This window comes from Lissotriton helveticus, chromosome 1_1 (assembly GCF_964261635.1).
Source record: "Lissotriton helveticus chromosome 1_1, aLisHel1.1, whole genome shotgun sequence".
Classification (NCBI taxonomy): domain Eukaryota; kingdom Metazoa; phylum Chordata; class Amphibia; order Caudata; family Salamandridae; genus Lissotriton; species Lissotriton helveticus.
The window spans coordinates 487,210,486-487,236,081 of record NC_136057.1 but is presented as its reverse complement, the minus strand read 5'-3'; the positions used below and the strand labels follow the sequence as shown (position 1 = coordinate 487,236,081).

The 25,596-nt window shown below is 44.8% G+C and overlaps 1 protein-coding gene across 3 annotated transcripts in view; it reads right to left on the bottom strand.

Annotated features, from left to right (window-relative positions):
• RFX4 (regulatory factor X4) overlaps positions 1–25,596 on the bottom strand; it is a 351,260-nt gene that overhangs the window by 105,332 nt on the left and 220,332 nt on the right. For all 3 annotated transcript variants that reach the window (XM_078654089.1, XM_078654097.1, XM_078654104.1), the window contains 2 exons: positions 17,655–17,749; positions 13,487–13,604 (listed from right to left, as the gene is read on the bottom strand). In XM_078654089.1, the coding sequence (XP_078510215.1) occupies positions 13,487–13,604; positions 17,655–17,749 (213 nt within the window). The remainder of the gene's footprint in view (positions 1–13,486; positions 13,605–17,654; positions 17,750–25,596) is intronic.

The following is a 25,596-nucleotide window of genomic DNA, read 5'->3' as shown; positions in this document are numbered from 1 at the left end:
CAAGAGTATGCTTCCCTACAGTCTACTCATGCACATTCCTTCCAATTGTTTGACTACTTCTGTTGTGTCTAGCGTGTGTCCATTCACATGAGTATGCATCCCTACAGTCTATTCATGCACGTTCCTTCCGATTGTTTGACTACTTCCGTTGTGTCTAAAGTTTGTCCATACACAAGAGTATGCCTCTCTACAGTCTACTCATGCATGTTCCTTCCAATTGTTTGACTACATCTGTTGTGTCATTGCGTGTGTCCATTCACAAGAGTATGCATCCCTACAGTCTACTCATGCACGCTTCTTCCGATTGTTTGACTCCTTCTGTTGTGTAATTGTGTGTGTCCATTCACAAGAGAATGCTCCCTACAGTCTACCCATGCACCTTCCTTCTGATTGTTTGACTACTTCTGTTGTGTCTAGCGTGTGTCCATTCACAAGAGTATGCTTCCTTACAGTCTACTCATGCACAACCCTTCCGATTGTTTGACTACTTCTGTTGTGTCTAGCCTGTGTCCATTCACAAGAGTATGTTTCCCTACAGTCTACTCATGCACGTTACTTCCGATTGTTTGACTACTTCTGTTGTGTCATTGCATGTGTTCATTCACAAGAGTATGCTTCCCTACAGTCTACTCATGCACATTCCTTCCAATTGTTTGACTACTTCTGTTGTGTCTAGCGTGTGTCCATTCACAAGAGTATGCATCCCTACAGTCTATTCATGCACGTTCCTTCCGATTGTTTGACTACTTCCGTTGTGTCTAAAGTTTGTTCATACACAAGAGTATGCCTCCCTACAGTCTACTCATGCATGTTCCTTTCAATTGTTTGACTACATCTGTTGTGTCATTGCGTGTGTCCATTCACAAGAGAATGCATCCCTACAGTCTACTCATGCACGCTTCTTCCGATTGTTTGACTCCTTCTGTTGTGTCATTGTGTGTGTCCATTCACAAGAGAATGCTCCCTACAGTCTACCCATGCACCTTCCTTCTGATTGTTTGACTACTTCTGTTGTGTCTAGCGTGTGTCCATTCACAAGAGTATGCTTCCTTACAGTTTACTCATGCACGTTCCTTCCGATTGTTTGACTACTTCTGTTGTGTCATTGCGTGTGTCCATTCACAAGAGTATGCTTCCCTATAGTCTTCTCATGCACATTCTTTCCGATTGTTTGACTACTTCCGTTGTGTCATTGCGTGTCCATTCACAAGAGTATGCTTCCCTACAGTCTACTCATGCTCGTTCCTTCCGATTGTTTGGCTACTTCTGTTGCGCCATTGCGTGTCCATTCTCAAGAGTGTGCTTCCCTATGGTCTACTCATGCACGTTCCTTCTGATTGTTTGACTACTTCTGTTGTGTCTAGAACGTGTCAATTCACAAGAGTAGGCTTCCCTACAGTCTATTTATGCATGTTTTTCCGATTGTTTGACTACTTCTGTTGTGTCTAGAATGTGTCAATTCACAAGAGTGTGCTTCCCTATAGTCTACTCATGCACGTTTCTTCCGATTGTTTGACTACTTCTGTTGTGTCTCGCGTGCGTCAATTCAAATTTGATTTTATGGGTTTGCTCTGACCCGATGAACAGCATTGGCGTCTTTTGCGTCTCTTTGTTTTTCTCTGGACATTCTGTGAAAGGCTCCCCCATGGATACCTGGTATAATTACAGTATAGTTATAGGGGACTGTCAAACCAGACGCACTGTCCCCCTCTCAAGTTGCACTGCGCACTACATGCTGCAACTCTTGCTCCTGTTCCTTTCTTAGTACCAAATCCTCTAGGCCAGTGGTCACCCTTTCAGCCTGACACAGTCTGCCTCCATGCTTTTTGTTTTGTAAGCGTGTAGTCTAATGATTTACTCCTTTGAAACCAGAACTGCAGAGAGCAAGAGACAGAGCTGCAGAGAGCTAATGTAGAGCAGGGATAGGGCAACAAAGAGCTAAAGCATATGACAAACTGCAAAGTGTTAGTCTAGGCGACCAAACCCCAGAAAGAAGGATTATGAGGCACAGCAGCAGATACTTGTACTGCCACATGGGGGACACCGTGAGGGCATTAGAGAGTAGATGCAGGCGGGAGCAACTAGACTAGGGGACCTTTACAGAGAGGGAGCACTCCTAGCATTTAAGGATTTTAGAGAGGGATTGGACCTTCCACAAGGCCACTTCTTACCACATTGGGGTGATGGAGGCTGTCTGACAGCACTGGAGGGCGGGCCCCTCAGAACCAAACCAACACTTGTAGATACATTGGCACAGTGTGAGGAAGAATTAAATCGGTCACATGCCTCTGTAGAGCGATGGGAGAGGATGCCCTGTAACCTCTGATCTTACTGAAGGACAGTCGGACGATGGACTTAGGCACCCCCATGGACGACAAGGACTGGGAGAATGTTTTAGCCAGGAACCCCAAGGTATTGAAAAATGCCCAAGTTAGGCTAATTAATTTCTTTATCCTGCACAGGGCATACCTCACCCTGGGGCGCATTAACAAATACTTCCATAGGGAGGATGCGGGATGCCTGCGTGTGGCGAACTCGGGGCAGAATTGGTCCACATTATTTGGACATACCCGATACTGCATGGCTACTGGGACAAAGTCACAAAAACAGCAGTGGCAATAATTGAACGGTTTGTTCCTTGCTCACCGGCCCACTGCCTTCTGGGCCTGTTACCCCACACCTGCAAAACATGGGTCACAAGCAGATTCCAGGACCTGATCTTTATCATAGCTAAACTGGAAATAACAAGGCATTGGAAAACACCTTAAGTGACTCGAATTGCACTATGGAAGAAAGATGGGCGGGTTGTGAGGGCCGAGTTTTGCTCAGGAATGCCCGAAGTGGGATCGGCTCAGTAGAGAGAGCCAGGGCCTGGGAGGCATTGGTGGATACCATGAAAGATCCAGAACCAGAATCAGGGGAATCCACGCCACTAATGCGATCCCGTCCAGGGAGTCCAACACCTCACGACCCTGGGGATGGGGCATCCGGGGAGACCTGGGAGAGTCTGGGGATACACTCAAAAAATGGGGGGAGGTAGAGGGTATAAATCTAGGTCCACCCTCCTTTCAGTAATGGACACAGAAAAAACTGAATACCGGACTAGGAACCTAGCTAGGGTGACGTAAGACCCCCAACTCAAGTCAAGTTAGACAAGAAAGAAAAATGTCTTTCTTGAGTCCCCTCACGCACCAGGTTTCCCCTTGGTGACATGCTTCATCATTGGGGTCCTCTCAATCCGCTGCAGATTGAGGCGTGCTTCGACTTGCGAAATTACGTAGGAGCACTTACGTTAAAAATGTGTTGTGTAGTGTTGTGGAGTGGAATAAAAAAGTCCTGCACAGCTCTAGCCTCCACACAGCTCTAGCCTCCACACAATGACTGGGCGGATGTGGGACTACTTCACCAGGTACCTGAGGAGAGACAAGTTATTATGCGATCTCCAGGGGTACGAGTAGGTGAATCACCGGGGAGGCGTGCTCAGCTCAAGTAAGTGCTGTAACTTTTTCCTCCCAACAGCGTGGCCACAACAGACTTTTTCTGGCAGCAAAACAGAAAGCCGACTCCGATTTTTTTTCTATTCACAGAGTCCCTACTGGCCTAAAATGTAACCATACTTTGTTACCATCCTTTCAGGGTGTGACTACGAGACCCTCAACCCCTCCAAACCATGGGGCAATTCTGAACCTCACATAAAGTATGTAATCCTGCTGCTTGTATCATGTTTTTTAAATTTTGAATGTGGTTTGTCTCGTGGTGTCTATGTCCATGTTTTTAAACTAATACCTTAATTAAGATCTCCATAGGAGACAATGTTCTTTCTAGCCGGCAAGACACGATGGAATAGACGATAATGATGCTTTTTCACACACCACGAAGAAGGTTTCAGTGTAATACCTGCCAGTGTTCTGGCAGGCAAGTGTATCTCTAACATTGCTCTCTTTTATTTCCCACAGATACTACAATTCATTGAGTCAAATCGTATATATTAAAGAAATAGTGCACACACAGTAGGTGTGGCACATCACTTTTCACTAACAATTTATTTACCTTACATTTAGGTTACTTAGGAGTGGAAAGCACAGAGCTGGTCCCTGTGTGGTCCTGAGGAAGAGCCTTGGGGAGGCTCGAAACATGTTGACCAATACTAGAGGCATTTAACTCATCATGGTTACATTGTTCTCTATAATACCCCTGTTTTTAAATATACCGACTAGAAGCTAGAATAAAATTATTTCGCCCACTAGCCAGGTATTTTTAACATCTTTTTTCTTCCACTCCACAACACTGCACAACACATTTTTTCACGGAAGTGCTCCTACGTAATTTCGCAAGTTGAAGCACGCCTCAATCCGCAGCGGATTGAGAGGACCCCAATGATGAAGCTTGCCACCAATGGGAAACCCTGTTGAGTGAGGGGACTCAAGAAAGAAATGTTTATTTCTTGTCTGAACAAAACTGTCTAACTCGACTTGAGTTGGAGTCTTACGTCACCCTAGCTAGGTTCCTAGTTCGATATTCCGGTTTTCAGTGTCCAGAGTCTGAGGATAGCCAATAGACTAAATTGGTGAGTTAGTAGAGATCATGATTAGGAGAATATCCGAGATCCAAGTGGAAATATTACAGTTCACATCTCTAAGGCAGGGCAGTGATCTGCTGAAGGGTAGGGGAGGGGTGAGTTCGTAAAAGGGAGAAATTCTGAACGCATAATGTTGATGCATGCTGTTGTACGCAATGTAATTTGTCTTTACCCATCAACATGTCAAGAAGAATCTCCTGACTAATATATACATTGCGTGATTATTGAAAGCAATAAAATCTGTTTTAAAAAAAAAACGAGGTAGAGCTGCAGAGAGCAGGAGCAGAAGATAGGGCAACTAAGAGCTAGAGCAGAAGAAAAGCAGTAGAGAGCTAGTCTATGAGCCACAGCAACGTTATGTTATGTTATGTTATATGCAATTTTTAAAGCGCTCGTACGCCCGTGGGCTTCATGGCGCTGTCGGGAGGGAGAGATGATACATGTTACTGTGAAAACTACTATAAATAGGCTTGCTCAAACAGCCAGGTCTTCAAGGCATGTCTAAACGTGAGCAGATCTTTACTATGTCTGAGTGGTAGAGGTAATGAATTCCAGAGGGTGGCAGCGAGGTGATGAAAACAGCTGCCCCCTTGTCGTTTCCTTTTAAATCGAGACACCACCACTAGTGTTTTCTGGGCAGATCGGAGATGTCGTGTGGGGACATATTTTGTCACTAGATTTTTAATAAAAATTGGTCCACAGTTGTTTAAGGCTCTGAAGGTTATACAGCAGGTTTTAAAAGCTATTCTCTGGGCCACAGGTAACCAGTGTAGCTCCTTCATGCCTGATTTAATTGAGTGTCTCTTGGGTTGTTTAGTTATGAGTCTGGCTGCTTGGTTCTGGACCAATTGGAGTCTTCTCAAGAGTCCCAATGGTAAGCCTAAATAATTGCTGTTTGAAAAATCTAGACGGGACAGCACCAGGGCTATAGTGACTTGAATGAGGGCAGAATGTGTGAGAAACTGAGCATTTTTTTTTATTTTACGGAGCTGAAAAAAACTTGCTGACACCACTGCACCTACCTGAGAGTGCAGCGACAGATCTGATCTTAAAGTGACCCCCAAGCTTTTTACTGAGGCGGAGCTGACAGGAGGAGTTCCCATGTCAGTGGGCCAGAAATGGGGGCCCCAGCTGGGTTCGCTTTTCCCGGTCAAGAGTAGTTCCTTCTTGCCCGGGTTCTGCTTAAGGTGGTTATCATTCATCCAGCCTTGGATATGCCTCTTGGTCTTCTGAAATTCAGTCGCCGCATCAGGTGTATTGAGAGTGAATACCAGTTGTAAGTCATTAGCGTAATTATATGCTGTGACTTTGAATTTTTTGAGAGAAAATAAAAGGGGACGGAGATACAAGTTAAATAGCAGGGGGGAGAGTGATGAGCCCTGCGGGACCCCACAAATGGAGTGATGTCTGGTAGCCGTGAATGTTCCCAGTTGTACTGCTTGGGTTCGGCCATCGATAAAAGATGCGATCCACCTCAGAGCAGAGCCCCTAAGGCCGGCCTGCTCGACACGGTTGAGTAAGATGTTATAATCAACCGTGTCGAACGCGGCCGACAAGTCGAGCAGTATCAGAGCCTGCTGTACGTCTGCATCTGCATTGGCCCTGAGTGTGTCCTGCACCGCTAAAATCACCGCCTCAGTTGAGTGGCCCGGACGGAAACCTGCTTGGTTAGGTTCCAGGTAGTTCGATGTCTCCATAAATTTAGAGATACAGCTGGAAACATGAGCCTCCAGGATCTTGGAGAGGAAGGGCAGAAGGGAAATGGGTCTATAGTTAGACATATCAGCAGGATCTTTTCCAGGTTTCTTTGTCAATGGAATAAGGAGGGCATTTTTAAAATCTGTTGGGACTTTGCCTTGTGAAAGGGATTCATTTAGAATCGGGAGAATAGCTTGTGGGAATGCGATGCCTATTTCCTTGAAAATGTGTGGTGGACATATGTCGTTGGGTGAGCCTGATTTCACCCGTGTAAGCAGTTCAAGGAAAGATTTATGGTCAATCTTGGGTAACATTTAGAGAGTATTTAGATTCGGATTGTCTTCGCCATTGTAAACTAAGTTACAAGAAGGTGCAATGCTTTGTTTTATGGAAAGTATTGTATTTAGGAAGTAGTCATTTAAAGCGTCACAGAGATTGCGTGAAGGGACTGTCGGGGGGGCTGAGCGTTCATCATTGCACAAGTCGTGAACAATTTGAAAAATTTCTTTAGTTTGATTTTGGGATTTCAGAACTTTCTCCGAGAAATAAGATGTTTTCTTCTCAAGTAAGGTTTTCTTATATTTTTTTCTGGTTTGTTGATAAGTCTCCTTATCTGAAGTATAGTAATGAGATCGCCATTTCCTTTCACTCTGGCGGACTTCTAGTTTAAGTTGTTTTAGATCGGGGGTAAACCATTTGTGAGCCTCGCTGTGCCGAGAGCGGGAAAAGGTTGCAGCGGGTGCATGCATGTCAGCAGCTTTGAGAATAGCTGCAGTGAGGGTGGAATTCATGCAATCTGCATCTCCGTCATTATCATAATGTGGCAAGGTGGCGGACAGGGTGTCTAAGAAAGCTGGTAAATTTATGTTCCTCCATTTACGGGTTGTCCCGGCCACTGCTGTTGACACTTTCTGGTACCCCTTAACCATAAGGGTAAAGTGAATGAGGTGGTGGTCAGACCAGATACAGGGCAGAATCGTGATGGGGGGGGGGATAGTAATATTCTGTGACCAGATTTGATCCAGGTTGTGGCCTTTTTCATGGGTTGGGGATAGTACATGCTGGATCATGTTGATGTCATTAAGAGATTCTAAAAGTTCTCTTGCCTGCAGATCGACATTAGGTTTGTCGAACCAGAGGTTTAAATCCCCCACTAGAACAGTTTTAGAATAGTTGGTTACCATTGAGGCCATTTGTTCTGTGAGAGATATAGTGAATGTGGGCATTGAGTGAGGAGGGCGGTAAAGTAGGACTATGGCTAAAGCACCGCTATCAGTATCAGTTTTCAAGACAATGTTCTCCGTACCAGTCAATAACAAAGGGGGGAGAGATATGAAATTGTGTGATTTATGTATGATAGCGGCCACACCACCACCTGGTTTACCAGGGGTGCGGTTGGCTGCTAAAATATAGTAGTCGGAAGGGAGTGCCGCTAGTATATCTGGTAAGGACTCTTCCGTCAGCCAAGTTTCTGTGAGTAGCAGTAAGTCCGGTCTCTGAGTGGACAATAGTAAGAAGATGTCAACCTGGTGTTTGACCAGTGATCTAGTATTCAGATACAGGCAGTTTAGGTTTAGGAGTGGTTGGTTAATGCTGGGGGAAGGGCTGGTTTGAAAAGTGCTACGTTTGTGTCTGGGTCCAGTAAGTATAGATTTAGATATGCCCAGATCGCTCGTCTTTTTAAGTATATGTCGAGGCAATGAGGGGCAGGCGGAGTTAGAAGGTTTTAGATCCAGTATTTCTTGGGAGGAGTAGGTGTGTAACGGGGCAGAGCCTATAGCCCCTAGTCCCGGGCGTTCGCGGACGGGCGCAGACGGGCTTACCTTAGGCGCACCTTCGGCGCGCCATCGGCGCGCCATCGTCGCGCCCGCTGCGCCCGTCCGCTGCGCTCCCTGACACACATTGCCTCTTGTAGCCTGTCTCCCCAGAGCACTGGACCGCTAACTCCGGCCAGGCTCGGTATCCACCCACCCCAAGATGGCGCCTCCCCCTCCCCTCACGGCGATCAGCCGGCTGGGAGGAATCGAGGGAGGGTGTAGGAGGAGCGAGAGAGCGGCTGCGGCAACCTGTCAACTTTGAGGTAGGTTAAAATGCACACAACTTAATTTTCAATAAACAGACTAAAAGCAATTGTATTTTAAAACGATTTAGAGCTTCGCTACCACAGCAGGCAGAATGCGGCTATACAAGCAGAATTTCAATGCACAACACACAGGTCTCCCCAGCAAGCCCCGGGCGCTGCCACCACCCTTAGAGCTTACCGCGCAATGCGGTGTGTTGGTCCTCTTGTAGCCTGTCTCCCCAGAGCACTGGACCGCTAACTCCGGCCAGGCTCGGTATCCACCCACCCCAAGATGGCGCCTCCCCCTCCCCTCACGGCGATCAGCCGGCTGGGAGGAATCGAGGGAGGGTGTAGGAGGAGCGAGAGAGCGGCTGCGGCAACCTGTCAACTTTGAGGTAGGTTAAAATGCACACAACTTAATTTTCAGTAAACAGACTAAAAGCAATTGTATTTTAAAACGAGACAGAATATGAGATAGAGCTACATGCCATGTCGCTCATACTCTCTCTCCAACTAGATGCCAAACACGAGGACAAATTTATCCGTCTACATGACCGAAGTTGCCAGATGGATCAAAACCAACTACCTCAAGCTCAACATAGAGAAAACAGGAGTAGTATTCTTCGACAAAGACACCTCTCTCTGGGACTCCACCTGGTGGCCTGCCGAACTCAAACCCAAACCAATCCTGGCAACCAACGGAAAGAACCTTGGAATTGTAATGGACAAACAACTTGCCAGAACTAGCCAAGTGAATGCAGTCTCAGTTTCCAGCTTCCACACACTCAAGATGCTCAAGAAGGTCATCTAATGGCTCCCCATTAACATTTGCAGAACCATCACCCAAGCCTTCATCACCAGCATGTTGGAATTTACGCTCAACTGACCAAAAGACTACAGACAATACAAAACGCAGTGGGCTGGCTCACCCTCAGCCTCACACCCTGAACTCACATCACTGCAGCACCTCTGAAAGCACCACTGGCTCCTAATCCACAAACAAACACCCTTCAAACTCCTCACACACACACATACAAAGCCTAACACAACATTGGCCCATGTACTTCAACAACTACATAAACATCCACAAACCTACAGACACCTCTGCTCAGCCGGACTCCTAATCGCAACCCCCCAAACCCCGCATACGCAGAACCAGATCTCGCTATCGTGCCTTCTCTTACCTCACTCCTAAAGCTTTAAACGAGAAGCCCCAGAACATCAGAGCTGCCTCCTCAGTTCTTAAATTCAAAAAGAAACTGAAGACATGACTTCACCTTCAGCTCCTGCTTCATCGCCAGTGTACCTTCTGTGGTCAGTTGTACGCTACACAAATACATATAACAGAACAGAGCTGGAGCAGATGAAAGGGGAACAAAGAGGCAGAGCGAAGAAAACGGCGGAGACAGTCTATATGACCAATCCACAGAGAGATGAATTATGAGATAGAACTGCAGAGAGCTTAAGCAGAAAATAGGGCAACAAAGAAGTAGAGCAGAAGAAAAACTACGGAGAGCTAGCCTATGAGACCAGATTCCAGTAAAATAGATTATGGCACATAGCTGCCAGGACCTAAATCTTGAGAAGAAGAAAGATTTCCATGAGCAGAAGGAAAAGCAAAACATCAGATCATAAATTGATCCTACAAAGGCTTAGAGCTTGAGGCACTCCCAAGCAGCTCTCTCTCAAAAACAGATCTGCTGAGAGTGATTCAGGAGACACAGTGGCTGCGAACAAAAGCAGAAGACAGAACCACGGAGAGATAGAGTAGAAGGAAGGCTTCAGACAGGTAATTCACGAAAGAGAACTAAGGAGAGACAGACTGTGAGACAGCTGCTGAAAGCTAGATCTTGAGTCAGATCTGCAGAGGGCTAGATAAAGAGACAAAACTATGGTGAGCTAGAGCAGAAGATAGAGCTCCAGAGAATCAAAATCACAAGACAGGTGCAGAAAGCTTGATCAGGAGATACATTTGTAGAGAGCTGGAGAAGAGTCAATCCCGCCATTATCAATTAATGTAAAGCTCATGCGCTTTGTATGCCTCACTTGTCTTCCCTTCACCACACTGTGAGATCAATCAGGATAAAAGCAATACTCTAGTCAATCACACATGCAGCAAAACTGTCAAGATCAGCTGCACTGGAAGTCAGACCACTGTTCTAACCATGAATTCCATCCTGTGATGCATGAAGGAATACATTCATAAATATCACTTACAGAGTACAACCATGGCCCCAGTTGAGATATCCTACCACTAAGACTGGGCAAACCAATAGAAAGAAGCTACGGGAGGTAAAATAACCTGGTTTTATTGCTTTGCAGACAAGATAATGATGTGATATGAAGCTATGGAGGCATACTACATATCATCTAATATGCTTCAGCGGGTGCATGGTATACAAACACAACTACAATACGTTTGTCTACTTTCTCTCATTACTGAAACACACCCTACTGCACTCTTTTTTCATGAATCTTTTTATTGTCATTTAAAATCAACAAAAGCATAACTGGCAAGTCACAGTTAATTTCCGACACTACCGAGCACATCCCGCCCCCCACCCCCGTCCACATCACCAGCATCACAAACATCAGTACAATATTATCCACCCACCGATCATAGAGTTGGCACATGCCCTCATCTTCCAGGGGGACTTCCTAAGCCCCAGGCTCAGTACAGACAAGCTATTAATAGGGGGCAACGTCCCAATCAATGTAGTTATTAGCGTGTCAGTCCCCAAGCCCCCATCAAAACCATGATACTTCCTCCATTTCCCCCATACCTTGAAAAACTTTCGAGGACAGCCCTTGGCCTTGTAAGTCACTCTCTCAGCCGCCATGTACATATCCATCCCCCTCCTCCAGTCTCCCACTTTGGGGGCAACTGCGCTCCCCACTCTCGCGCCAGATCTCTCTTTGCCACCACCAAGGCCAGTAGGGCAAAGATCAAGTGTGGGCGGCCCAGATCCACCTCAGTAGGTATTCCCAATAATACAAACTTCGGGTCCAGTGGGAGCGTCACCTCCAGAATTTTACTCAACTCACCCAGAATGTGCGTCCAGTAAGTGTTAATGATGGGGAAATCACACAGGGTGTGAAAGAAGGTTCCCTGTGGGTGCCCGCACCTCAAACAGCGGGGATCACTAGCTCTACCCATGCGGTGCATCCTGTCCCTGTCATAGTAGACCCTGTGTAGTATTTTATACTGGATAAGACGCAGTCGGGTTTTAATCGCAACCTCCCTATGGTGCATCAGAGCCGCTTCCCAGTCTATAGTGTCCATGTCGCCCACGTCTTGCTCCCAGACTGCCCTCAGTTTCCACCCTACTGCACTCTTGATGACTAGGCAGGTTGCTCCAGGTTCTGTTCAGCTCCCTCTGTCCACCACTACCCTTGCTCTAGGTGGTTTCTCTCATTTTTATTGAATTATTTGTATATTGCTCAGTAGAGCACTGTACAGGAATAAACACACGCAAATCCCAATATAAAATAACATATCATATAACATGTGATGGAAAAGTTACCATGGAATATTTTCCCAACCTTTAATTGAGAGATAATTCTTACAAAGGGCCAATTTGCATAAGCGCAGAGGCATGCTGCCTGCATTACCATGACCCAGTGCCCTGTGACAGAAAGAGGGTCACATTTGACCCATATCTCACTGTCTGACTGAATCTCTCTCTCATTTCCCAGTATTGGTGACGGGTGTGACATTCTCCTCTAAAAAAGGCAGTCGTGAGACATCAGCACAAACACAGACAGTGTCTCTTCCCTATACCTGGTCTACCGTGGCCCCCTCCTCCAACTGCACTTTGTGCACATAAAGCAGGCCAAAAAAGGTTTGTTTTGCATTTTTCACCAAGCGCTGTGTATGAAACAAAGTCTAAAGTGCAAATTGTTCTGCTTTACTACACGATCCGACTTGGAACCCCAAGTTTCAGGAAAAATTCCACATTGTATTATGCTGTCTGAAAACGCACCCACGATTTGGAATGACCTAGCACAGAAATGAGACTTTCTAGACCCTAAAATGTAAGTTAATAAAGTACCCATTAATTAAGCATTCATAAAGAGTGTTCTAGCTAATCTAAGCATGTTGGTCCCTGATGTAAGGCTCATGTTGGAAAGCTATCACTTTAGACAGTTATTTCGTTCTTGACGGCTGTCCTGTCATTGTGTACGAAGAGCGTATGTGTCCCACAATCCTTCATGACTTTGCTCGTGCTTTCTTTCCACTAGAACATATATCACTGCGATTTCATTCCACCTACTTAATTCAGATGGCTTCTCCAGTTCAAACAGAATCTTACAATGGATACAGATGTTGCACTTACAAAGATATAACACTCAAGGTGACCTTTTGACTGTACTAAATGAAAGCACCTCTTGGTGCTTGTCAGGGGGTGTCCCTATGGGGCATTAGCTCCTGCGATTTTCAGTTCCTGTGTTTGTCTCTTAGGTCTGTTTCAAGAAGCATGTGTCCCTAATAACCTAGTATGTACTCATTGTTCTTTTTGCTTAAGACTTCTTTAGGCTCTTGTTTTTTATGTTCTCCCTTCCCGGATTGCTCTCTTTGGTGGGGATTATCATCATCAACATCTCCAGGAGAGGCTTATATTGTGACTTACTGCCAACCTGTGCGTAGTTGCCCAGATGAAATATGTGCAGTCTGACAACTGCTTTATCGCAGGGATGTGATGTGTGGTGTATGTTAGTGTTTCCAATGCCTTCCTGGTACCAAGTAACTCAGCCTTATTGGGTAACAATGTATGTTTAACCTATTGTGTCTTCCTTTGTATTGGTGTCCCTTCTACTAGTTTCCAACTCATACGAAGGGCTGGCTTTGGTTTTAGGATGTTTTGTATAATTTTTGTGGGATTGTGTGGAAATCTACTCTCTACTATGCTTCTCTCCACTCCATTCACATTTTAAAACGGTTCTGAGCAGACATTGCTTAGTTAATGACAACAACTGAACATGTTCGATATCCCCTAATATTCCAGCCTTGTCACCAACTCTAGACATGTACCAGAAGGAGGTTTTAAAATGTTTAAGAAAAGGTCATCCCTCTCATAGATCATCACAGCATGTCCCTTCCCCCTCTTTTCTCTGGAACATGTTTAAACTTCTTAGAAATGTCGTACCAAAGCTTGGAGCGCTGTGCAGAGTCATGTCCCGAATGACCCTCGTGCCAAAACAGGACCACATCAAAAGGAACTGCTGAGCCACTTTCTTCAAAGACACGTGACTCTTGGCAGGAACCTACAAAAAGAGAAAATGTGCTTTCATGTCAATACAAGCAGAATACTAACACACATAGCATAACAAACAAGCATATGCTTAATCCGCTGAGCTTCGTGAGGCTTAGCTCACATGGTCACACTGACAATGATGCCAAGATGGTAGAGTAGACATATTTTTAGCTGGTGAATACATCTGCTCCTCAAGACTGGACTTCACAATGAGTCACTAAAGTAAAACATTGTTCATCTGTTAATTAAGAATAGTCTCTAAGAGTACATTTTCTAGCGTTTGCTGTCAAGATTTATTTAAGATACCAGAAACACTCCAATATTAGACTGTTTGGAACTTGAAACATGAATAGCTGTGAAGGAAATATATAGATGTTACACGGTTTTATTCATGATGTCAAACTGGAACATTAATATTGAGTTTAAAATGTTGTGCTCGACAATATTGAGCCAGACTATCACTACACCAAAATTATGAAGTTAAGTATATTGAAGTAAGTATAGATTTACTATAGCAAGGGGCAGATTGGCCCGTCTGCACCCGCATGATTGGTCAGCCCATGCACAAACCATATTTTGTGAGTCGCTAACCTATTAGCGACTAGCAAATTATGGTTTGCGGCTCGCTATTAGGAAGGGGCATGCCAAGGGGGTCCCTCCCTAATAGCGAATCTGACTGCAGTGTAAGATTGTTTTGCGACTGCCCTTTACAAGAGGGTGACTGCCCTTAAAAAATTAAACTGAAAATGTTTCTTCTTTTTCTAAATGCATGCCGTTTTCCTTTAAGGAAAAAGGAAAACGGGCTGCATTAAAAAAAAAACAGCTTTATTAAAAAAGCAGTCACAGACATGGTGGTCTGCTGACGCCAGCAGGCCACCATCCCTGTGAGTGCGAGCCATTTCCAATGGGATCGCAAATTGCGACAGCCTCATGAATATTAATGAGGCATGCAATTTGCGACCCCATTTGGAATCGCAAACAGTGTCTGAGACACTGTTGTACATTCATTTTTGCGAGTTGCAATTTGACGTAATTTGCGACTCACAAAAATGAATGGTCGTACATCTGGCACTAAATTCCACATAGATGCATCTTGGTGATATGTTCTTTCGCAAAGGATAGCACGCAGCTCCTAGTCCCTGCCTACTAAAGGATGTCACGAAAGTTTTACTGTACACAGAGGCATGGAGCCTACTAAGGACTTATACTATTACTCACCTGAATAAACTGTAAGCACCAGCATGCGAAGCGGTGTTTCACTGTAAGCCACACCCACTATGGGTGAACTCTTTCAATAAATTAAGAGCAAATGAATAGGTGAGCTTTTTCTATGCCTCTGGGAACTCATGATTAAGAGGCGTCGGCCTCGAAACGCGTCGAGTATCAGCTGTGAAATAATTGGGACAGAGGGGAAACGTGCTGCATCGAGGCTAAGACGTGACAATGAGTCAGAGCATCGAGGAGTGCATATCTTGAGCGCGAGGGCTTTGGAAAAAACATATATATATATATATTGAATAATATATATATATATATATACATATACATACATATATATCTAAAGTACATGGAATTGGAGTTAAGAATAGTAAATCTTTTCTATCTGTGCATGCTTATATTCACAATATTTTGTGTTCTATATTTAGATAACAATATTTTGGTAGCACAATATTTTTGTGCATGATATTCTGACATACAACCTTTGAACTGCAGCTAAACACCCATAACGTAACAGTTTCAAATATTTATTCCATGCAGAAAATTCTTTTGATCTAGAAAGTATGATGGATAATGCTAAAATGAAGATAACATAACTTTAGAATGAAAACATTGAGAATGGTATGCAACGTTTACAACGAAATTTTTACAACGCACTACCATTACAACGCAGGTATTACCACGCATACCATTACAACGCATTGCGCTGGGGGGCGCTCTAGGGTAAGTAATAAGTTTAATTTTCTATCCAACACCTTCCCTAGTGTCCACGGGGACTGGAGTTGGAATAGAAAATGATACTTACCACTATCCAGCACCTCTAAGCGCTATGCGCTGTAACGGTATTCGTTGTAAATACCGCGTTGTAAAGGTATGCGTGGTAAAAGAATGCGTTGTAACGTCATACATCCATTGAGAATCCGTCAAATATTTTAAATGTAGTGTTTTTAGTGCACTAACTGTTTGCCTTTTTCAAGAATACGCTAAATTAATACTTCTACTTTTAAAATGCAGATGTTTATGATCAAAGGAGATACATGGAGTATAAAAACCAAAAAAACTATAACAGGATGAAGGGAAGAAAACCATAAAATTATATTTACTTAAAGAAGTGAAAGGGGTTAGGAGGTGGATACATGGGCTCTAGGCCTGCCTGTTCCAAAACCGAGAAAATCGATAATTTCAAATACATGCATTCATTATTTAGCAAGCTGATAGTTTTATGCAAGATTTTCCCCATTCAAATATGTTACAGAGGAAATGTAAACAGTCTGCTCCAAAACTACGAAGAATTGTTTTGTAATACAGTTTAGGAGATCACGTTGTTAAAAATAAACTTTAGAGCCACCAGCGAATTGTCTGTAAACTACTGCCAGTCATGACCTGCCATCCAATCATAATAGCAGATCCCAATAGAATGTTGTTATGGAAAGGGTTTGAAAGAAATATACACATATCAGCAATTTGGGGCATAGTAATGCTCGAACATCTAAAATAAATTTATAATCTGTTCAGTCTTCTGTGTATTCACATTAGAAGGTGTATTTAAAAGATACGAGCCCCACCCACGCCCACCTTCGCTCACCCGTTGCTTCTCCTCCCCATCCCCCATTCTGTGTTATTTCTTTCCTCCTGTCTCCTGTGTTGCTTTCCCTTGCCCATGTCCTCCTTCTCTGTCTCCCAGGGCTTCTCCTCTCCACCCACACAGGTTGCTTCCTCCCACCCACACCCTCAGTATTTCCTCTAGCACCCTCTGTCTTGCCCCAATACTCAAGCCCTTTGGCTGCTCCCCCACCCATACTTTCCCCCAACGCTTTCATTTATTATTTTCTTTAATTTGCACATACAACTTGCAAATGAAAAGAAAATAGGCTCAGCGTCATTACATATGTGCGCCTAGACAATGGTTCACCCATTTGCATCACATCATTTTGTTTTTTTCCTATTTAACTATGCTACACAGAATCGGAGGTGCTTTGAGACCACTGACAAAGCCAATAGGCCCTAAAGGTGAGTGTGTTGCCAATGCTTGTTTTTTTTTAAAGCTAGCAGCAGTCAATATACTGCGACTTGTAAAGCCATATAAGACTAGAGCAAGCAACCCTACAATTTCCGTGAGCAGAATGTTGTTCGCTCGATAAATAGGATAGGATAGGATGAATGTGTGTCTGGTGACATGGGGAAGTCGGACAACCCAGAAACCTAAGACTTCCCTAACTCCACTGATGAGAAACAACATGTTCAGCAATGTGGTCCCTGGTCTCTGTACACTGTTTTCAGAACTCAGCCTTGTTCTGGAAATCTCTGCTAGTTCCGCTATAATTTTTATAATCTGAATATATTAAATATTATTTATTTTTTTGTCCTCTCAAGCCTGAACTGTCCGAACAAAATTATATAAACTGTGCTTTGGATCTCAATATGACTAACAGACCTACAACCTTTGACTCATTACATAGTAAGCATCATGATAGATTGGCAACATATATCTCTAAAGAGAATTGATCTTGTGCTTAAAGACCCAACTTTTCCTATTTCTAGAGTATAATGAGGCCATCAGGAGTATAAAACATGGCCCAAGCCCAACAGGACAGCGGGACTCCAAGATTCTAATCCCAGGGAGGCCACCGCAGTCCCCAGTCATGTTCACCCTCAAAAGTTTGTCGATCGTGAAGGGAAGGCCTTCAAAGTATTCCATAGGAAGGCCCCTCACGTTTCATTAAGCCCTTAGTGAGCCTTTGGCCCTGGCTTCACCCCAGGCCATAGTCAACAACGTACCTAATTCCCCAGTAAACGTAAAGTGCACTCTCAGATTTACAGTGGGCTGTGTCTGAGTACCGACCTTCACAACGCATCTGTCCACCATGGAATCAAGCCATTCGATGTAGCATTCAATGGGCGACTGCTCCTCCAGAAGGTGATCAAACTCCTGATACACTGCCGGAGAAATGAGCAAAACAGGCAAAATGAGAATGTCACATGGTACAATATCCCCCAAAAGAGCTGCTTACTCTAACACAAAATGAACTGTAATAATAATAATTAGATTGGTTCTTATTTATTATTGCTAGCTGTGGATTGGGGTTCAGTGGCATAAAGTAAAATGTTAAGAGGGGCCTCTGAGTCTCCCATATTTCACAAATATTAATTGGTCTTGGGTGAAGGGTTAGGGGACCCCTGCGCCGCCCCTGGTTTCCGATACCGAGCATTATTTTCTGTTGGTGAAGTTGAGACTGAGTATATGCCTAGTTCTTATCCAGCAGTCTTTGTGCGGGAGCATTTGCAGGGTAGCGTAGCCCTCCACTGATGATTAATGAGGTCACCACTCTTCCTAAACCATGGTTTCTGAACCCATAGGTCATAACCCCAATGGGGGTCAACAGAAGGTTTTAGGGAGGTCACATGGCGGGATAGATCAATCAATTACAAGCCATAACCATCTTAGAAGTAGTAAAAACAGAGGTGGTGAAGTGACAGTCGTGGGGTAGTTAAGAACTATTGGGTCACTTGCATTAAAACATTGCCCGGGACCATCACTTACGGTTTCAACGTTTTTGCTTACCAACCACCCGTTGCTCGTGCAGCGATGCAGCTACAATATCACCCGCTTCTGTGGCTCAGCTCTGAGAAAAACTAGTCCAAGGGCAAGTAAATTCCTTATTCCCAGTAAACAACCTTTACTTTGGGGTTTATTCTGTCTTGCAGAGGTTAAAGACCATACAGAGTATGACCCCTCGACTGCTTTTGAACTGTATAACGGGAGAAAAATAATTTATATTTGAATACATTGCCCTTTCAGTCAAACCTTTGGTGAGTAATTAAATTAAACAGATGTTTGTGGTGGAATATGACGCAGGCCCTCTCTTACATTCCAGTCAACTCTTGATTTTCTCTATGGTAAGTCGTGCCTGTACAGTGACTTCTCTACACCCGGTATGCCAATCACGTCATTTGAAGAAAAGTGTTGATTGATAATGCAGAGCCTTTTAAAAAAAGCTTGCACCTCTAAATTCTCATATATATTTTTTTAGAACAGAGAGATTGAGGTTTGATAAAATCGAGAGGTGCCTGCTGTAATTTCTCTAAGCTGTTCTGTAGTTTGCCCTGAAAAATGCCTTTGTGGGTGGATTGTAAGAGTGGTTTCCACTGGGAGCCACAGAATATGGGGCAGAGTTCTCAACCGAGCAGGTTATCCTTTTGGAGTTGATAAAATGAGCTATGCTGTCAAGCCTTAAAATAAGTCCCGATGCAAACCACCTGTGCGCTCAAGACAGACCTAAAAAAAAGTGCGGTGTCGATCACCTGCAAATATCAAGCACTGCTGATGCCCTAGTATGAAATGCTCACCTACTAACAAGAATGGACATAGATCGATATACAGAGAGGAATAATGCAGTGTCTTATATATCTTTAACAAAAAGGTACCACGAGGCTAATAGTGCAAGTAAATATGTATATCCTTAGATCTAGCCGGAAGGGGCCCAGGGCTGATACATTTGTCCACACTATTCAGAGATCTTTAATTCAGAAGAGTGGATTTTATTATATAACTCTTTCACAATAGATAACTTCAAAAAGCAGTATGTTTTGCTTTTAACACGTTGTGGCAGCTACTAAATCCGAACCAGCAAATGCACATATGCCCGGAGAAGTGAACCACTTTGTAATTCCCATAGTGCATTGCTGAGTCATGTCGGAAACCACTGCTTAAATTATCTTCCAAAACTGTCTTCTGCTACAGTCATATCCCAAAATCAGATTTAGCACGTTTTGGGGGGAACTTTCCATGTCAGAAAGGGTCAGAACAACGTTCAAAGAGAGAAGCAGGAGGTGGTTGACTTCCACAACTTGCTGCATGTTTAAAATATTAATTCTCAGAAGTATTCATACATTGGCTGATCAACAGTTTTTGTACCCATAGATGTCTTTTGCAGCCGTCCCATCCTCTCACTGTGGCCAGATGGGTACGCATGCAAATCTGACTGGCTTCTCTAACTTGCGTTGTGGTCTCACTCTTTCAAAATGGAAGGCAGGGGTCTTCTGCCTGGACCCTCACCATACTATTGACTTTTATTTTTTGTCATGAAATCATTTATTCAGAATATATCAGTAATAGACTTCCCAAACAATGTAATATGTTCCAAATTTTAGGCAAGGCATTGTATGACTTACTCCATCAATATGGTAACTCAAAGGCTTCCAAGCATTTCTTTAAATGGACACGTCCATTGTGTTCCAGAGAATCGGGAATGCATGTGCCCTGTCTGAAAAGCAGCAACAAGCTATGCGTCATGACAGTTCAGACTCTCATACCACCATACATGAGCCATCAGCCGTTTTCATGGCCTGTCTCTCCATTGACATATCTTCAAACTCACAGTGTGCATGCCAGAAATCCCATATTTGTGGCTCCTGCTAATCATGAGCTTGTACTCATATTTTCCCTAGCAAGATCATCTGATATATATATATACATATATATATATATAATATCAACTGTAAATGTATCTATCTTTCCTGGCAGGAGAATAACAGAAAGAAATGGGTCCTACAGAAGGTGTTGCAGGCCAAATCGCTCCAGTCTGTATTATTAGCAACACATGATTGCTCCTCTTGCTGATGAGGGGTGATACCCCTAAACCGGTCCCTGGATTGTTTCCAGTCTAGAGAGGACCTGGCCTGGGAGTTTGGGCTGGATTGTTCCCGCGGGGACCAGGGCAAGACTGATTTGCATACTGGGGTGGCATAGTGACCTAAAGAACAATGGATTAAACCTAGATCTGTGACTGGGGGTGACTGTTTGAAAAGTTCTGCACTCTGTCCATCATCTTGTTGTGTTGCTATGCTCCTCTCTTCTCACATTGGTCAAGACGATGAGCAGCAGACACGACGAATGATACATAAAGCCAGTATCTTTAGCTGCTTTGTTATGGTTTAAGACATTAATGGGACTTCTATTTTTTATCTGGACTCTGGTGCCTTGTATTACATATATTTTAAACAAATTGCCAATGATGTGCTCTTGGGGTTCTGTGGAAATAGGGACCCAGTCAGCTTTGTGAGTTTAAGCATTCCTTACATCACTATGTCTCGATGCGCTCATAGGTTACTTCCCGAATATAATTCGAAATATTCTCGCAAAGAGGAGACTTTCATTCAATAAAGGAACTGTGAAAGTATAAAATCAAGACAGTGGCTACCTAGAAATTAATATTGTAATGCTACACAGCCTATGATGCAGGAATTAAGGCAAAGTGTAATTAATGTCAGCAATTTCCTGCCGATACGGTCCATTCAGCAAGCCATATTTCAGCTGTGTCTACGGCGCAAATTCATTTATTTTCAGACGTTATCGGTGAATTTTATGAGGCCTTCTTATAAACAGATTTGTTCTACGACTACAAAAGCAGGAAATGGCATGTAAAGGTAAACTCCAATTGCAAAGCCAGCCAGAACGTCCAAGTTGAATAGCCATCAGCGACCAATAAATAATAAGAGTCCCTCTCTTATTCGTGGTAATTAAAAGCTCCCACCAGCACAATTTCACACTCCTATTGACAAAGGCCCATTCACTCTTCTCAAGATTTACTACGGCTAGCATTTCATATATCAAGTCCAAGGGCAGTAGGAGGCAGAAGCACCTTTTAGACTTCAAAACCGGGCAGTATAACCCAAAGGAAACCTGCAGCTTTAATGGGCTTTAGCAGTTATTATTTGCAGCCATTAAACATCACCCCATGAAGACACTTTTTTGCTACCCAGGCACACCATAAAATGCTATTGAATTTATCTCATGGCCAAACATTAACAAAATAGTGCTAAGGTCATGGGTCAGATCAGTAGTTAGTTACCCTGTTACTCAGATTTTGTTTTGCTATACCAGCATAGGAAGGGGCATTCACATATAATTGTACAGAAAAAATCTGAGTTTTGCAATACCCAGGTAAACAGCTCAGCATGGAAACAGAACAAACGGATACATTTTTCGACAAATGGGCAAATCGGGTCAAGTTCAGCCATTTACTTTCCTATGGTGCTCTAGCTTTGGTCCTAGACAAAAAAGTACAAACCAATGGGTTCTCATTGTTACGCTCATGTTGTTTATGACGACATTCAGAACCCCTACGTGAAAAAACGTGCCTTACATTGACAGCTACCCATATCCAAACTCCCTGCGCTCCCTACTCAGGTTTTGCCATCCATATTGCCATACATACTAGAGATAACTTTTATTCCTAGTTAATACCATTCGCTTCAGGAGGTTGATGAGATAAAAGTCTGAGTAGGCCCTGCTTGGGTTTGAAACTCTGAACTGCATTTGACACACAGATCTCAGCAGCACGTTTTTAACTCACTCATTTATCTTACCTTTTACAACTGTAAAAGGTTACAGTGACTATGGATAATGAAGATATTGTGACCGGACCAGCAGACCATATGTCTATGATGGGGTCTCTTTCAGTTGTGTAGTGTAGCTATCCGTGGTTCAGCAGGTGCAGTGATGCAGGAGTCTTAAGGGTACACACAGGGCCGGCGCTAGGCATGGGCAGTGCGAGCAGCTGCCCAGGGCCTCCCACTCAGCCCACAAGCATGGGGCCGCACACAATTGCAACATCCCACTGGCCCTCATGTACCCCTGCCACTCCTGCTGGTCCAATTGAAAGAAAGGTGTCTCTTTACAATTGGGCCCATGGGAGAGGGCCCTCTCCCTGTGCCTCTAAGGGATGGTGTGGGAAGGCCTAGGGGAGGGGGACACCTCTTGTCCTGTCCATTTAGAGACACAGGATGACCATTGTCAGCACTTTAGCGCCCCCACAGGTTTAACGCTCAGCCCCCCAAGCAATTCTCACACCTTCAGCCTGATAGGAGCTGTAAAAGAGGTGCTTGTAGGTGGCTGCGAGGAGGAACTGTGGCCCAGGAAGAATCTGCACAAAGAAGCTTTCTGAGCCCAGAAAGTGTCACTTATGAAAATTAGAGGTGCCTCGCACCTCCCCTTTAGCCCAGGGCCCCGAAAATCCTAGAACTGGCCTAGGGTACAAATATTCCTGTTTTAGCTCTATGTTACGACCAGATCAGGGGAGTATGTATGTTCCTTGCTGACACTATGGCATGCCTACTATGCCACTGGTCTCTTTAACAAACTCTCTATACCCTCTATGAAGTATTCCCGTTCTAGCTCCAAACGCTAACACTACCTTATGCGAGGGGAGGGTTCTGTGTTCCATATTTTCTATTATATTATCTGTGCGCTCAAGCGCAGTATGCTGCTTACTGGTACCACACAGTGCCTTACCTAACACACACAGCAGTGGAAGAGGGAGATGCGATACCAATACCTTTGACAGCCATAATAACGTATAAGCGCCCACCATTGCATACAGAAGACATTAATACAATAGACGCAACTGCGGACGCATGGCGAAGACTGGGACAACTGACTCATAAAGTACCATTATATGCCCCGGCACTACCATTACACCACCATCCGGAACTCTCAGTAACCAGGGAAAAAGTGGGCATGGAATTGTTAAAGCAGGTGGGGATTGACAAATTTGGGCATCTATATCACGAAGGTAGCTTTCGTCCATTACAAGACCTTGCATACATTCAAAATCAAACAACACTCTTCCGATTCACCTACTATAGGCTGCAAAAGGCCATTAAGCAGTTGTATCCAGACTATCCAGCCGAACAGGCCTGCTTGGATTACCTGCAGCTCATCTTGACATCATCAAATACTACACACCTAGTCTCTCGACTATACACAGTGGCATAGAATGAAATCCCATACACAACTAATAAAGCTATGGCGAAGTGGAATGATGTCTTGACCGAAACACTAACGGAGAAGGAATGGAGCACCACATGTGCATTAGTTCAACTGCTTACCCCAAACGGTAACCTTAGGATTTTGCACTTTAAATACCTACATCATCTAACCTATTGCCGGGAATTGGCCCCGTTTCTGGCCCGCCTTTTTAATTCATTCTTGGAGACGGGCTCAGTCACGCCTTCCATGTCGGATGCTGCCATAACGGTCATACTTAAACCTGGCAAGGACCCCGCGGACTGTAGTTCCTATCGACCAATCTCTCTCCTTAACATCGACGCCCAGCTCTTCGCGGTTATTCTCGCGGCGCGACTTAGCCCCCTTATGGATGGAGTGGTGGAACCGGACCAGTCGGGCTTTGTCCCCACCCGTCAAGGCAGTGACAACTCCAAGAGACTGCTGCACCTGCTGGATGGAGTCCACCGCGCGAAGACCCAGGCCTTCTTCTTATCCATCGACGCGGAGAAGGCCTTTGATAGGGTCGAGTGGGGGTTCCTCTTTCGAGTGCTACAGGCTTATGGCCTAAAGGGCAACTTCCTGAGCTGGATCCAGGCCCTGTACGCATCCCCAAAGGCAGTCGTGCGGGTCAATGGCTGTAGGTCGGCGCCATTCTCTATCACCAGGGGGGACACGGCAGGGGTGCCCTCTCTCGCCGCTCCTGTTCGCGTTCTATATAGAGCCCTTTGCTCAACGTGTCAAATCCCATCCCGACATTACAGGCATTCGTTTTGGAGCCGACGAGCATAAAAAAAGCCTGTACGCAGATGATGTTATCCTTACGCTGCAGAACCCTGCTGCCTCTCTGCGCTGCCTCTCAGCGGAGGTCCGGGCTTTCCAGGCCGCTGCTTGTTTTAAGGTCAACTTCACTAAGTCTGAAATCCTTAACATTTCGATCCCGCCGAAGGAGGTCGCTGATCTGCAGCGGGACTTTGACTTCCTGTGGACACATTCTGACATTACGTATCTGGGCATCCGCCTTGCGTCGACCGTGCCCCAGACACTTTCCTTGAACTATACCAATCTGGTGGAACAAACTACCAAATCTATTTCCGCTTGGTCACGCCTTAACCTGTCATGGTTCGGCAGGTTGGCGGCTATCAAAATGACCGTTCTGCCCAGAATACTTTATGTCTTTCAAATGCTCCCCCTTACACCACCGAGAGGGGCTCTGAAAAAACTCCAGGGGTTGCTAAACAGGTTCTTCCCCCCCCTTGCGGCCTTCGCGACGACCACGCTCCCTAAAACCGCTGGCGGGTTGGGCTTCCCTCATCTCACGGCCTACTTCCAGGCCGCCTGCCTACGCTTCGTGGTCGAATGGAATAGGCCGGAATCGAGTAAACATTGGTTATTCATGGACCAGACAGTGGCGGGGTGCAACATTTGGCAGGAACTCTGGTTGCCACGCAAGGATAGGGCATGGGGATTATACTCCTCGCCAGTGACGTCCCCAACACTTAAGGCATGGGATCATCTGGCAATTCGTAAAGGTTGGACTACCTTCCCCTCACCCATGACCCCGATCGTGGACAATCCCGCCTTCCCCCCTGGCCTTGCTTCCCCGGTCTTTCATCGCTGGAGAGAGAAGGATTGTAAAAGGGTGGGTATGCTTTTTGGCCTGGAGGGGCTTATCCCCTTTTCGGAGCTCCGGTCTGAACATTCCCTACTGGATGTGTCGGATACTTTTGCCTATGCGCAAGTGACTCATTGGGTGTCACGTCTGGCCAATGTGGCCTTGATGTCGCGCTTCCTCACAACCTTCGAGCAATGGCTCCTACGTAAAAAGAATGACCGGAGCCTTATCTCTGAATTATATGCCATGATCCTGCGTGATCCACAGTGGCGGCGGACAAAGGCGCAGGTACGTTGGGAGGTGGAGCTAGGGCGACCACTCTCACAGAAGGAGTGGAAGCAGATATCCTACCGAGCACATCACACGACGGCTAACACAGCGGGT